This window comes from Genypterus blacodes, unplaced genomic scaffold, assembly GCF_046128005.1.
Source record: "Genypterus blacodes isolate CSIRO-AG114 ecotype Tasmania unplaced genomic scaffold, CSIRO-AGI_Gbla_v1 ptg000133l_1, whole genome shotgun sequence".
NCBI classification, from domain to species: domain Eukaryota; kingdom Metazoa; phylum Chordata; class Actinopteri; order Ophidiiformes; family Ophidiidae; genus Genypterus; species Genypterus blacodes.
The window spans coordinates 3,199,636-3,213,532 of NW_027466935.1; the positions used below are offsets into that span (position 1 = coordinate 3,199,636).

Below are 13,897 nucleotides of genomic sequence, written 5' to 3' on the forward strand. Positions count from 1 at the left end.
TGTTCATATTTTTAGTTTTATGTTGGATGCCATATGGAGTATTGACTTGACATTATCAGTTTATTACACCATAATGTCAATAAATGGTAAGAGAAAAAACTGTTGGCTATCACCTATTATCAATCAGCAAAAGCATCAATAGATGGAACTTAATGTGCATGATGTAAACATCTACCAGGCCCCCTATATTCATGTTTTGCATACATACAGTACAAAGTTGTGTTAGGCGGCTGTCTGGATCTGAGAAAGGAAGGCATGCACATAAGGAACACATTAAGTTTCATTTAAATATTCTTTAATGGGCTCTTATATATTAACACTTTAGATTTCACCTTCAGACTTCTTACTAGTGATGAGTTCTACTGTGTTTGCTGTTGCTTTGTAGATACTCAGACACAGAGAACAAAGCCATTGGACTTAAAATTAAATAAAAAAACTAAAGTTGATGTTCCAAGGTGAATGGCTGTAACAGAAGCACTTCATTAGATGAAGTACAATGTGGGTGTATTGGGAATCAAGAAATTATAGCCATCTTTCAGATGTTGGCATATGCTGCATATATGTTAATGGGAGAACCATTTAAATACACAAGTGACTCATGAGTAAAACAAATAAAGAGGCTCGAGTTAAAAGTTAGGAGATGGTAAATGGATCCTTCTATGTTCTACACCTTCTTATCGTGTTTTGGGGGATGAGGCTATAAGCTACACCCTTAGAATATTACAAATCTACTGCCAAATGACGAGTAGGCCTTGTGTATGAGGCACACTGTAAAATGCGGTATAAATGGGAAAAAAGGCATACACTGTAAAAAGTCAGTGGCAATTTTGTAACTGTGCCAATATATTATGAAAACCAAAAGACATCGTCAGTCCATGCAGCCCTCAGTGGGGCTCATGTACCTGCTGTCTTCTATATAAATGACCTGAAATGGCAACAGGACAAAGTTTGTGTTGACACATTGGGTTTGTAGTAAACGCGTATTAAACACGTGAGCTTGGTGCATGCAGTCGTCCTTAAGGCTCTGGGTGAAGCTGGGCTCTGCAGGAGGCCTGGAGCCATCTTGTCCCAATGACAGCAACACAACTTAAGACATGATTGACACAATAACGGTTCTTTTTGGGACAACAAATCTCTCTCCTGTAAACACTTATCACTGTCCATTGAGCAAGGCAGCAACCATTTTTAGTTTTTTTACACTGGAACTAGAATGAGTCAGTAGATTGATTCTGGTACAGTTTTAAAGGGGAGGGTATTATATTAATGACTATTTTTAACACTGGCTATTTATCAGCTTCTCCTATTGCAGGATGAGAAGCAAAACTAAATTATGGTTACTGAACCCCAGCAGGGTTATAGTTATTTATTCATTTGTGCGCCCACAAATGAATAAATATGTATGTATGGATGGTTTCTTAACAGAACAGTTTATAATCCATCCCTGTTTTGCCAAGCACGTCTCTCTCTCATCGCATGCATGCACATAAGCAGCATAGCCAGGATTAAAAACGCTCTTCTTCCCAAGGACAGCATCAAAACCATTTGCACCCAGATATTTATCATTGAAGTAACCTATTTACTTAGACAAAGATGGGTCTAGGTGTTTGAGCACACCTCCAACCAGGTGGAGACTTCCAGTGACGAGGACATGGAGCTCAGCTGCATCGCGGAGAAAAGCAGCTTTGGTTTCGACACTTGCTTTAACTTGGAAGACTCTGTTGCCTGAATTGGTCACCAGTGAATCCCTTCCCTGGGTGATCCACTGAAGGGCACTGAGGATGCAGGGGAAGACCAAGGTATTGGTTTTCCTCTCCGGTACCATGGGCAGGCTGCCGTGGATGAGTTCTTCTGAGTCAGCTCTATCCCCCATGGGGTTGTGAAGATGCCAGCTCCTCTCATTGTCGAAGCAGCGAGTCAACATGCTCTTCAAAGAAATATTGAAATTCTTCTCGTCTGAGAGATGAAAAAACGAGAGGTGGAGAGAGATGACGTTATGTATCATGAGTCTGCCAGGTTGGGAAATGCGTCTAGAGATGGCTAACTAATTGTTTAATCTGATTAAAATACTTAATCGTAAACATACACCAATGAATTTCAAAAACTTAGCGTAGACATGACAAAGTACTGCCAGCTGTAACAGGATGCATTTGAACAGTTGACAGAAGCTTGTAAAAGCAGTATTAGACATGCAATATGCAGTTTCAAACCTAAAACATGTAAAACTACCAGTACCATCCTATAAATCTTTAAGACAGAATTTAATGCAAGCTTCCAACAACAAGTAGCCAGGAGGGAGATGCTAGAGAAAAGACTGTACCAGCGTTACACAAGGTGACCACTTCAGTGATGTTGGGGCAGAATACAGCAAAGTCAAAATGACATGGCTAAAAAGGGAAGACAAGCAGAAAAAGAAAGTCAATACAAAACCTAAGCAACCAAAATCTCCAGAAGTGATTGTGAATAACAGGCATTGAACCAGTTGTACTGACCACGAGCAGTTTCAGCAGGGCAGCTGAGTCCCTCTCTCCTGTGGCATTAAACAACAAAACTCTGGCGATAGGTTCACTACAACAAATCACGCAAAGGTTAAATTCAATTAAATTCCATGACTGGACTATTCCTGACTGCAGCCATAACGTCCTGCTCTCATCCACTGACATACGGGCATGTTGTGTGCCAACCTACAGTGAGTCAACTTGCAGGCATTAGAAAAGTCGACTACTCGCACTGCAACGTTTAGTGATTGAAGCTAAACAGACCTCATTATCAAAGGCAAATCAAATTGACAGAAGCAGAGGGTTTTCTATCAAGAGAGGGAGAGATGTTCACCGTGCATTTCTTTCATCAGGAACTGCAGTTTCTCTGAACCAGTCAACACAAGCCTGCATACTACGCATGGTATGAGCACCGTCCAGGAAATAGGTTATCGCTCCATGTCTCAGTTTCTGGGTCCTTCCTGGCCAATTTGTATTTGCTAGCCCTGCAGAAAATGGAGGGATGGATCAAAAGGAATTCATCATTAATAGTAAAAAAAATAACATTTAATTCCTTAGATGTGACTGTGTTCTTTCATCAGGACTCACCTTTCACCATGGTGGGGCTCGGCTTAAAGCCAGTTGCTTGAGGTATCCCTGCATTCTCATCATCGCTGAGGCAAAAGTTTTCATCTGTTGGAGGAGGATATCAATCTTTAATGAAAATTGAGAGCAACATTTGAACTGAACGTGTAGCTGACCCTATGAGAACACAGCTACAAGCACAAAACCTCTCAAAAGTTGTATTCCATGTCTTTAGCTTTTTAGTTTGTAGCTCAGCTGTTTGTCTCCTACCTAAGCAGGACAGAACGAATGAGGAACATTATCTTTTGTCAACATACAAACAGGAGGGTAGACTGTGTGTCTGCGTAAACATATAGAGGACCATCCAGACTGAGATGAAGTAGTGGATTCCATAATCTTAATGTTACTACTAAAAAGCAGTGATCTTGGAGAACGTGTTATAGGCGTTAGACGTTGTGTTCTCTCTGGTCAGCAAGAGGATTGGAAAGGAAATTGGTCTCACCTGGTCGGAACCTCTTCTGCAGCCAGGTGTGACTGAGATGGAGGGCGAGGGAGGCATTGGAGCGCTGATGCTGCCCTGCTAGGCCCAAATGCAGAGGTCCACAGGCTGTCTGGTAGTCTTCCAGCTCTGGACATGTCCGCAGAGGACACTAAAACAACAGGTTGGTTAATATGAAATAAAAGTGAGCAACGAGGTTCTTTGTCAACCAGGTCATTTCTAGCTGTAGAAGTAGTTAAAAGCAACCGGATTTATTTAGTCTAGATGAAGTACTCCAAGAAAAAGGGGGCCAAAGAAGGGGTGCTAACTCTTAAGGCTTCAACTCACCCGTCTACTTACACATAAAAGACAAGAAATACTCTTTTGATCATAACAAATCGGATATATTGGAAGAAAAGGGGAGTTAGGGTCACAATATGTACCTTTATCTCCTTGGCTCTGTCCTTGAGTACAGTCATTGCTTCTTCTGGCTGCTTGACAGTGAAAGCAGGAACCCCTTGCTGGAAACACGTTGGCAGAGAAGAAGAGAATAGACTTAAGTATTTTCAATTACAGGGCAGTTTCAATTACACCTTCATGAGTCGGTCCAGTAGTCCAGGATTGTGAAGAACGACACACACACACACCTTGAAGATGCCACCTTTCTGCCAAGCTATCTGATCAATTGTGTCGCCCAGAATCTGAGTGTGGTCGATACCCAGAGAGGAGATGCCACACACCCATGGTTTCCTGTTGTGAAAGGGACAGACAAAGAGAACAAGAGGGGAACAAACTTTAAAATGAATTGTAAGGATCATTTCTGGACACTGCATCTCATTGTTATATCTGGCTACAGTCTTAAACAGTAGTATTATTATTATTGCACTTCAGCCGTTATCTCCTGTTTTATAACATACTAAATCACTGTCATAATCCAAAATAAGGGTCAGATTCAGTTCAGATATGAGTTGATACCAAAATGCCCTCCTCCATATTCAGGAGTGTCTGCTGCTACCTACGATTCAGACTTGGAACACAATTGACTTAGACGTGGTGCTCTCGACGCCATTGTAAGTCCTACAGTACAAGCCTGCAGAACTGTGGGTTAACCAGTCCCTCCGGCTTTATGCGATTGCATGATAATGTGTTGTTCCTCCTCATTTCTTTTATTTTCATACATACTGGGAGTGTGAAGTAGAGAGCAGTGGCTGGGTGTAAAGCGTGCATGCTCGTCTCCAGGCCATGCCTTGAGACACAAGAAAATAGAGGTTGTTTTCATGCATATTGTTTGTGTTTGTTTGTCCTGATCTATTTAAACTTTGTGAATATAATTGAAAAGTGTAAAAGTTGTGATTACTGGGAGAGAAAAAAGAAATGTTAAGTTTGACAAAAATCATGGAAATTACAGAGCAAAAATCAGTGCATGCTGCTGTTCAGTGACCTGATATCTCTCTTTTTCTGCTTTGTGGTATGTTTCGCAGTTTCCACCTATTGCAGATCTGCGCCTATGTTCTAGTGAAGTCCTCCTTGGCCATTCTCTGGGTGAGTTTAAAAAAAAAAAAAAAGGACGACTATTGGGCCATTTTCGCCTATCACAAAAAAATTGCGCTCTTTCAGGAGATTTAGCAGTAGTGTGATCCGTTTCGCCTTAAGCAGGCCTGTAGAGGGTTAGAATGTAATTAGTATCCAACCAAACCTGGTCTGATAGCTTACTACCATAAAAGAAGGCTCTCAACTCTGCTAGAACCTTGGACCTCGGCCATCTCCTCATCACAACATTCTACTTGACCACTTAGAAAACAACCTAGGGCATTCTCATGGGGAAGTCTTACCTTATTACGTTAGTGCAGTCATAAGCTCCACCAATCCCAACTTCAATAACAGCTAAATCTACCTAATGCGTAGAAAGAAGAATAGGGTTGAGCTTGAGGACCACCAAGTCAATCCATGTATTTGTTTTCTTGGTACCTAAAATAATTTGCTGACAAATGTATTAATGTACCTTCTCCTGAAGGAACACGTGGAAGGCCAAAATGGTGAGGAAACGGAAGTAGGGGGGCATTGCCCCTCCGTGAGCGTCCTGTGGAGGTCAAAGTAAAGGACATTGAACAACGCTGCATCTCTTTTTCAATGTTTGGCTATATATATGGCTATAATCTACACTGAAGCAAGGACAGCAAGCAAACCTTTTAGAAGTGTGTGTGTGTGTGTGTTTATTTAATATGTATGCGTTTATTAGAATTAATATTTTTTCACGTCAATGTTACCGTTGCCTCTCTTGTATATCCATTATGAAGAATTTTGGAGGATTGAGAACCTTAAATGTCATGGAGGATACATTTCGAGTTCTTACTATGTTGCAGATTTCCGAATGCTTATATTTCTTTGTTTCCTAAAATACACAGTACCTCAACATATGTAAAAGAAAAATGTTGTGCATCACAGGGATAAACTGAAAACGTACAGCCATCTGCCCGGCCATATGTAATGGCAATGGCAGCAACTGTGTCAGCAGTGTCTGATGGTCCTGTGGGGTCACGTTTACAAATTGAACCCAATTACAATCCTGGGTAGAGTTGAGCAAGGTCTAATTGAGCTAATAGAAAAAGGGGCATTCATTCAATTATCTGTTTGGAATGCTTCCCACCACTTCCTCATTAGCAATGGTTGATTGAAGCATTTCACCAGTGACATGTAGTGAATGATTAACTACTAGGCAGGTCTAGTCTAGGTGCTTCCCACACATTCCCACTCAATGCAACAGCTTTAAGTATATAAATAACTCCATCATGTATATGCACCCTATCACACGGCCTACCTTAGTTTCATCCAGTCGTGTATAAATCTGCCAGAAGTATTTGGTGAAGAGCTCTTTTCCAATAGGCTGCCCATTGATTCGGATCCTCTCCCTGACCTGGACCAAATGTGGGGAACTGCAAGAAAGGAGGCCATGCCAGATTAAATCAACTCTGTTTGTACATTAATACATGCCGTGGCACAGATATAAAACATTAGAATGTGCCATTTTACACATGACATATACACACACACACACAACCATCATGTTGAAGATTTTGGTTGTTGTTTTTAAATCAGACATAATGTGGCATGAGGTTATAAAACATTTTGGAGATAGTTTTTATACATCAAGGGAAAAACAATAATAAGATAAGAGATAAGAGACAAGATGAAATTGTATTATCCTGAGGGAAATTACTGTGCAACAGTTACAGTACAGCATGGAAACAAGACCCAGAAATCAGAAATCACCCAACTAGTGCAATAATGAAAAAGTGCAAGAATGCAAGTAGATAATGAGTACACGATAAGTACACACAATAAGAGGTACGAAGTACATACAATGGGGGGAACAGTACATATGAGGATAAGTACATAAGGAGGACAAGGTTACAAGTGCAATGTGCAATAACGATAACTAATGTGTCGTCATACGCCTGAAAAGTGGGTGAAAAAGCAAACAAAGCAACAGAGGGAAGATTTTGCCAGTTATGATGACATCTGTGTGATCAGGTAGTTTAAATGACATCACTGCTGTAAGTTTGCAGTATTGTTTTCAAAACTATTGGAGCTACAGGCGGACAGGAAAAGACTGTTTTGTGTGGGGTTTTTCCTGCATAGGCAATTGGTTGGTGAATAGATGATAAAAGTTCTGTGAGGAAGTAGAGAAACTAGTTGAGTTGAGGATGCAGTTTTACCTATAAAACCCTGTGCGGAATCCATAACTTCTCAAAATCTGCTCTGTAAAAGCACACGTTGAGCCCTAAAAGAGATAAAAACAGACATCACTCTTCTTCAGCTGTGATAGTTTACACCATAAACTCCACCGTTTACACCATCGTTTGTTGTCTCTCAATGAAAGCAGACAACAAGCATCTGTACAACTTTTAGATTAAGTCAAATCTGAGCATAGATAGACTAACTCGTGTCTGGTTTGCTTACCTTGCCCTTTGTTCCAGTCACATGGATCATATTAAGATGGTCTAGTTCCTCCACCTTTGAGAGACACACACACACACACAAAGAGCGTAATCACCACTGTAAGTGATAAAGCACCATAAACTATATCCAATATCTATCACTATATCAAAACTACTCACATTGAGGCCAGCTCTTTCCAGGTAGACCTTCATGGTCTGGAGCTGGAACTGAGGGAGGCCACGCTCTTGCCATATCTGTTTCAGTGCACTGGCATTGGTCTGCAGTGTGTTCAGAGTGCAGATAGCATCCTATGTCAAAATCAAAGAGCACATTAGTCAAACATATCACTGATGACACTTGTTGATATCATGATAGTATATTACATGTAATAGATATAGATATATATATATATCTATATAGATATATATATATATCTATATAGATATAGATATATATATCTATAGATATAGATATATATATCTATGACAATTTGTAAGCGTCATGTTAGCAGGTAGTGACACCAACTAATTCTAAACTTTCCTTCCTCCTTTGTGGTTTCTACCCTTTCTCTGATGCTCTATCTGCTGGTTGGATTCCCACATTGCGCCAAAAGTGGCATTTCCTCCCTGTTTATATCATACTTTTCAGTTTGGCAATCGCTAAAGAATTCTCCATGCTAGAGAAGCCTCGAGATGGAGTTTTCCGTGTTTTTATGTTTGATCACTGATATGCTATCTTCACTCCTTCACTCCAACAGTTTCCAAGCGCGTGGCGTTTGTTTACATTTTGTACTTCAGGTAAACGTTAAAGTGTGAACCCAAATCCAACCATCGATTGTTTGTATACATTATTCCCTGAGTCGGAACAATGAATGAATGGGATGTTGATAGTAGATGATGATGATGATCATGAAGGAAGGGGGAGTGGACACAATGATTAGTGATGTAGTTTTGCAGCTAATTTTACTTTGTCTTTGCTGCGTAGGCAACTCGTATCTAAATGAATAGCTTTGGTACACGGCGTTGCTTACTCACGCTCACATACATTCAAAACAAATTTCCATCAGTCATTCTTAGACCAACACAAAAAGTTAACTGAAATGCTAGAAGACATGTCGCGATACTAAACCACGTGTTAGCAGACTGGCTTGAACTTTGACGTGCTGTCGGTAATAAGGCTGATAACAGCGTGTGTGGTGTGTCGACACACTGAAGATAATGTTGGTCGTGTCCGTTACTCTACAAAACACACCTTTTAAACCAAACGCACCGACTTAAGTTATATCCCGCTTCTTGTAGCGTATCAGCCATGTTTCCATCCATATGGACACTGTCTAATACTCAAGAGTTGGGTTATAAACTTGACAGATAGCGGTGACGGCGAGCTAGCTGCAGCCAGTTTAGAGCGGAGCAACGTGGACACGTTCAGTTCCTACCTGATACTCCATCTCTGGTAACTGAGGTGCTATCTTCGTGCTGTAATACTTGATCGAAAAGCCCGTCGGACAGTACAGCCCCCGGAACCGTGTGACACAAAAGGCGCCTAAACGCTTCCCGCCAGAAAAGAACACCATCATGGGTATCCGTTTCGTACATGGGGCCAAGTACTTTTAGTAGGCGAGTCGAGGGCAGGCCATTATTCATGAGGCGGGGCTCAGAATACTGCTTCGTGATTGGCTGAGCAGAGATGCCGTCAAAGCGCTTGGTCTAAATTATGAATATTCATGAGCAATGAGCTGTGCACGACGAGTGATTGGCCGAATCCATTGAGGGCGTGTATACATGTTTTTGGCATGTTACTGACAGCATGTGTATTTAATGGCAATTCCCCCCACGTGTATGAAATCCTAAAGAGTAACATATAACTGTTATATTGACTATTATTGTAATGTTTAACCGATAACTGTTTACATATTGATCATTGCAACTTGGGTGTTGAATAGCTGATCACTTATTCATCTATTGTACAGTTTCAGATGGTAGGAATTTATAAACTGTGTAACTTTATTACAGCAGATTCACTACACAATTTTGAAAAAAAGGAGCTTTTAAAAAAAAACATCTTACCGTTCGGAGGACATTCATACACCGTGCAATAACACCAGTCATTATCTGGATATGCGATCTAGAAAAGTAGGTCATACTGTATGTTTACACTACAGAATCATCAACAGGGACTTTGTTGGAGTTTCAACTTCAGCCCACCAGAGGCATTAATGCGCCACAGTAGCGTCTGGTCTGCCGGCAATACAACACCAAGAAGAAGAGTGTTCATCCGGTTTCTGTGTTTGTGTACAGGTTTGTGTACATAATTCCTGATAGTCAAAGAGATGCAGTGAGACAAATACAAGCAACGCCGGTGGGTCTGAAAAGTAAGACACCATTATTGATCAAACAGTTCCTCATCTTGTTAGATTCAATTTTGCATTGTGGCCTGTGACTTCAGTCATGCATTTGGAGGTAACTACTCATATTTCTCATGAATCACAATAGAAATAGGGACATTATTGAGGCCATAGCACATGCCTGCAAGTCATCATGGCATAATGTCTGAGCAATGACACACCTGTGGTAGTCTGCACACAGGCCTAAGTGCCGCAACAATGCAACAAATGGAGATGCAGGCACAGCGAATATAGCTGCATATGCACAAAACATGGCTGCAGATCCAGGCAATGGAGTATGAGAAGGTATGATAGTCATTTCTCTGTCCTATTTCAACAATGAAAAAAATAATAACTTGTTGGGTCATTGCCTCCGTCCACAACATCGGGGGGCAGCAAGTATGTATGAGGGGTTCTGTCGTCTCTGACGGTGGTCATATTGTGGAGCACCACACATGCAACAACAGTCTGAGTAGTCCACTCAGGGGGCCAGCCTAAGGCCACGCACACAATTGAAGCAGGCTTTTGATCTCTATCCTGACCCTGACCGTAGTCCTCTTGAGGGCTACATCGTATTGATTTTGTTGCCGAGATAGGTTTGTCTAAACAGCAAAGTTGTGTTAGGCAGCTGTCCAATTATAGGTTAGTTATACACAAACAACATGGCAACAGTTTCAATGAAATATTCTTTAATGGCTTCATATACTGTATATTAACACTTTGGATTTCATCTTCAGACTATTTACAAGTGAGGAGTGCTACTGTGTATTTTGTTGCTATATAGGTATCAGACAAAAAAATAACAATGCCATTGTACTATTTTATACTTAAAAAGGTTGATGTTCCAAGGTGAATGGCTGTAGCAGAACCACCTGCAATGTTGCTTGCCTCTTGATAACTTCATTAGATGAATCATCCATTGATTGATTTCCATGTGAGTGTATTGGGAATCAGATACTTGAGCAGCTTTTAAATTAGCTTTCCGAAGAGATAATGGCAAAGAAATTAACCACAGATGGTGGTGTTGGTGATATTACTTTATCAAAGATTGCTATCGAAATAAAATAAAATAAAAATAAAATAATAACTTTAATAAATTAAAGTCCTCGGGGCACCACCCTGTTTGTTGGCACAGGGAACCAAGATAGCAGATAATTGACCTAAACCTTAAAGATTCACCATAAGTCTTAATTATCAATTAAAATTGTCAAATTAATTAATAAGTTAATAAAATGGGAATAATTTAAAGATTAGTTTTGCGTTGGAAATCAGTCTAGAAGGGTGACACTTGACGCGCGTAGAGGCTGATAATCATACAGACATTCAGAGCAAACAATTTCAGACACTTCTTGTTAAAATATGAAAGGATTTATTAACTCACAATAATAACTAAGGTCATTACCATCAATAGAATAAACCAGAAAACAAACAATATCAAGAAGTTCAGGCAACAACAGATTTGAATACAAGGAACACAAAGGCTGGTGTGTGTGTGTGTGTGTGTGTGTGTGTGTGTGTGTGTGTGTGTGTGTGTGTGTGTGTGTGAGAGGGAATGATGAAGCCGGATGTGGCGGAGTTATAACACGCCCACTAGTAGGACCTGGGTCAAACTAAGATGGCGGCTTCACTTCTAGCTGGCGGCTTCACTTCTTCTAAGGAGGCAGTGGGTAGAGCTTCTGCTTGGGAACTGGAGGGTTGCCGGTTCGAGCCCCTGCCGAGGCGCCCCTGAGCAAGGCACCGAACCCTCAATTGCTCCCCCCTCTGCGAAGGGTGGTAATGTAATGTAAGTCGCTTTGGATAAAAGCGTCTGCCAAATGATCGTAATGTAATGTAGCTTAGCGTGCAAGGTAACGTGTGTGTCTTATCACCACAGGGGGTTTGTCACCCAGGAGTTGCAGAGTGAGAGAGAGATAGAGAGAGTGAAATCATGCAGCATGCAGGAATCAGTGCTCGAAAGCACAGTTAGAGTTACAGTATTGCATAGAGTGTATTTATCTACTTAGATCTAAATCTGACTAAATCTAATCTGCCCAAACATCAAAGCCTTACTTTAACAGAATCACGTCCGTTTTGTGATTCTCTGAAGAGCATCGATTGGACAGCTGCGCTGAGGGTCCACTGAGTCGATGGTTTGTCCGTTCTGGTGAGCTTTGCTCCAAGTCTTCAGTTATGGGCTTGAAGAAGTTGGAAAGTGGTCTTCGTGGTGTAGGAGGAAAAGGGGCGAAGTGAATCGCTGCTTGGTCCAGTTGAGTCACGGTCGGACACTTTTGAAAGCAAACGGAGGTGCAGGCCTTTGAGCTTGTGGGTTCTAAATTGGAAAATTCAGGGTTCAGGGAGCCTTTCTGGAGAGGAGCCGTTTCTGTAGAGCGTTTCTGGGGAAGAAGGGCTTCTTTGTGGACCTGCTGGGCTTTCATACTTGAAATGACCTCACAGGCAAGAGACATTCTGGCCAATGTCGTGGTAGCTGATTCTCTGACATCTTCACATCAAGGTGTGAAAAGGGGGTTGATCAACTACAACACTAGGTTGTCTCCTTGTTTTGTGGACAAAAGGGTGCATGTTTTAGCCATGTGGCGGCAGGCTTTTAAACTGTATTTAGGCTGAACATTTTTCAAGTCTTAGAACTGGTATTTGCCCCTACAGTGGCATACATTATTAATAAAGGTAAAGATTGTACATTTGTTGTTGTGGATTATTAAAATTAGGGTACAGTTTGATAATCTCTCATTGAATTTTTGAACTGACCAATGGATATAAAAATCTACAGTTTACAATCAGTACATACTGATTAGTAATCTGTATGGATGGTTTCTGTAAAGATGGAATTTGATCGGTTTTGTTGGAAGTGAACATGGGGGAGAGCAAGACAAAGACTGTGAGAGAAAGACATAATAACAGATGTGCTCAGTAACGCAACTGTCTCTCTCTCTCTGCCTCTGCATGCATGCACATAAGCAGTACAGCCAGGATTAAATATGATCTTCTTACCAAGGAGAGCATCAAAATCATTTGAACCCCCATACACCAAGGCATACAATGTTTCCTTGACCTGTACTCTGATGGCAGTTTCAACAGCTTCTCCAAGCTGTCAACTCAACTCAGACTACCTGCTAACCAATTATTTAGGTACTTGCAAATCAGACACTTTGCCTGCAGCCAATTCCAAAACTTCCCCTCCCCTCCCCCTCAACTCAAGTGGGAAGACCTGCTATCGTTCAGGACTCCCCCAAGTGGGACTATATCTGAGATTTACAGCCGTATTCTGGACCTCGGGGACCTATCTCACTCGAAAACACGGGCTGCTTGGGAGACCAAACTCAAACTCCATCTGGACATAGACTGGTGGGACGATATCATACGCAACCTGCATACTGCCTCATCCTGTGCCCGTCTCGCTCTTATCCAGTTCAAGGTCGTGCACAGGGTCCACTTCTCTAGGTCCAGATTGGCCAAAATGTATACAGACGTAGATGACAGTTGTAATAGATCGATGCCTCACTGTAACTTAAGCCACATGTTTTTTCTTTGCCCCAGGCTCCTCAACTACTGGGCGGGTTACTTCAACACACTGTCCACCATATTGGGAATACAAATTCTACTCTCCCCTTATATTGCCATCTTCGATGCTCCGTATGACCTACACCGTTTTAACACCGCACAAAAGGAAATCATCATGTTCACCTCTTTGCTTGCCAGGCGACGCCTGCTCCTACATTGGAAATCCCTCACCCCTCCCTCTATTTCGCAATGGCTTAAGGATACAATGTACTTTCTTAGACTCGAGAAAATCAAATGCACTATGAGGAACCACACTGATAATTCTATCAGAGATGGCAACCTTTTCTCTCCCTATTCCACAGATCTACAGGCTATGCAAGACCAGTGACTGATTTCAAGAACACAGATCAGATTATTTTATCATTTTATTTTACATTTCAGGCAGTCCAGGACGGGGGTGTGTGAATGCGGGGTTGTATGAATGTGGGGTTGGGTGGGGTCTCTCTCTCTCTCTCTCTCTCTCTCTCTCTCTCTCTCTCT

General features: G+C 41.4%; 1 protein-coding gene and 1 long non-coding RNA gene across 5 annotated transcripts in view; one reads left to right on the plus strand and one right to left on the minus strand.

Moving 5' to 3' along the window:
* Positions 1–13,897, plus strand: part of LOC143011041 (uncharacterized) — a 35,050-nt gene that overhangs the window by 4,110 nt on the left and 17,043 nt on the right. For 3 of the 4 annotated variants that reach the window (XR_012964884.1, XR_012964881.1, XR_012964883.1), the window contains 3 exons: positions 5,019–5,079; positions 9,774–9,847; positions 9,969–10,231. This is a non-coding gene — a long non-coding RNA (uncharacterized LOC143011041). Of the gene's footprint in view, positions 1–5,018; positions 5,080–9,773; positions 9,848–9,968; positions 10,232–13,897 lie in introns of those variants that run through there. The other variant, XR_012964882.1, reaches the window with a different exon arrangement.
* On the minus strand, positions 766–9,074 carry LOC143011036 (folylpolyglutamate synthase, mitochondrial-like). Its single transcript, XM_076163693.1, has 15 exons — positions 8,912–9,074; positions 7,656–7,784; positions 7,498–7,551; positions 7,254–7,318; positions 6,356–6,470; positions 5,540–5,617; positions 5,370–5,431; positions 4,185–4,287; positions 3,981–4,058; positions 3,562–3,709; positions 3,084–3,167; positions 2,830–2,980; positions 2,490–2,565; positions 2,318–2,384; positions 766–1,953 (listed from the first exon to the last, which is right to left on the minus strand). Exons 1-15 carry the CDS (start codon positions 9,050–9,052, stop codon positions 1,577–1,579), a joined length of 1,728 nt encoding a protein of 575 aa, XP_076019808.1. The 5' UTR covers positions 9,053–9,074; the 3' UTR covers positions 766–1,576.

Excerpts from the sequence above, each read along its gene's own strand:
- LOC143011036 (XM_076163693.1), bottom strand. The coding sequence starts at position 9,052 with ATGATGGTGTTCTTTTCTGGCGGGAAGCGTTTAGGCGCCTTTTGTGTC. Across the intron at positions 5,618-6,355 it reads CACGACTGGATGAAACTAAG|GACGCTCACGGAGGGGCAAT; the intron begins GTAGGCCGTGTG and ends TGACCTCCACAG. Across the intron at positions 2,566-2,829 it reads CCTGATGAAAGAAATGCACG|TGAACCTATCGCCAGAGTTT; the intron begins GTGAACATCTCT and ends GATTTGTTGTAG.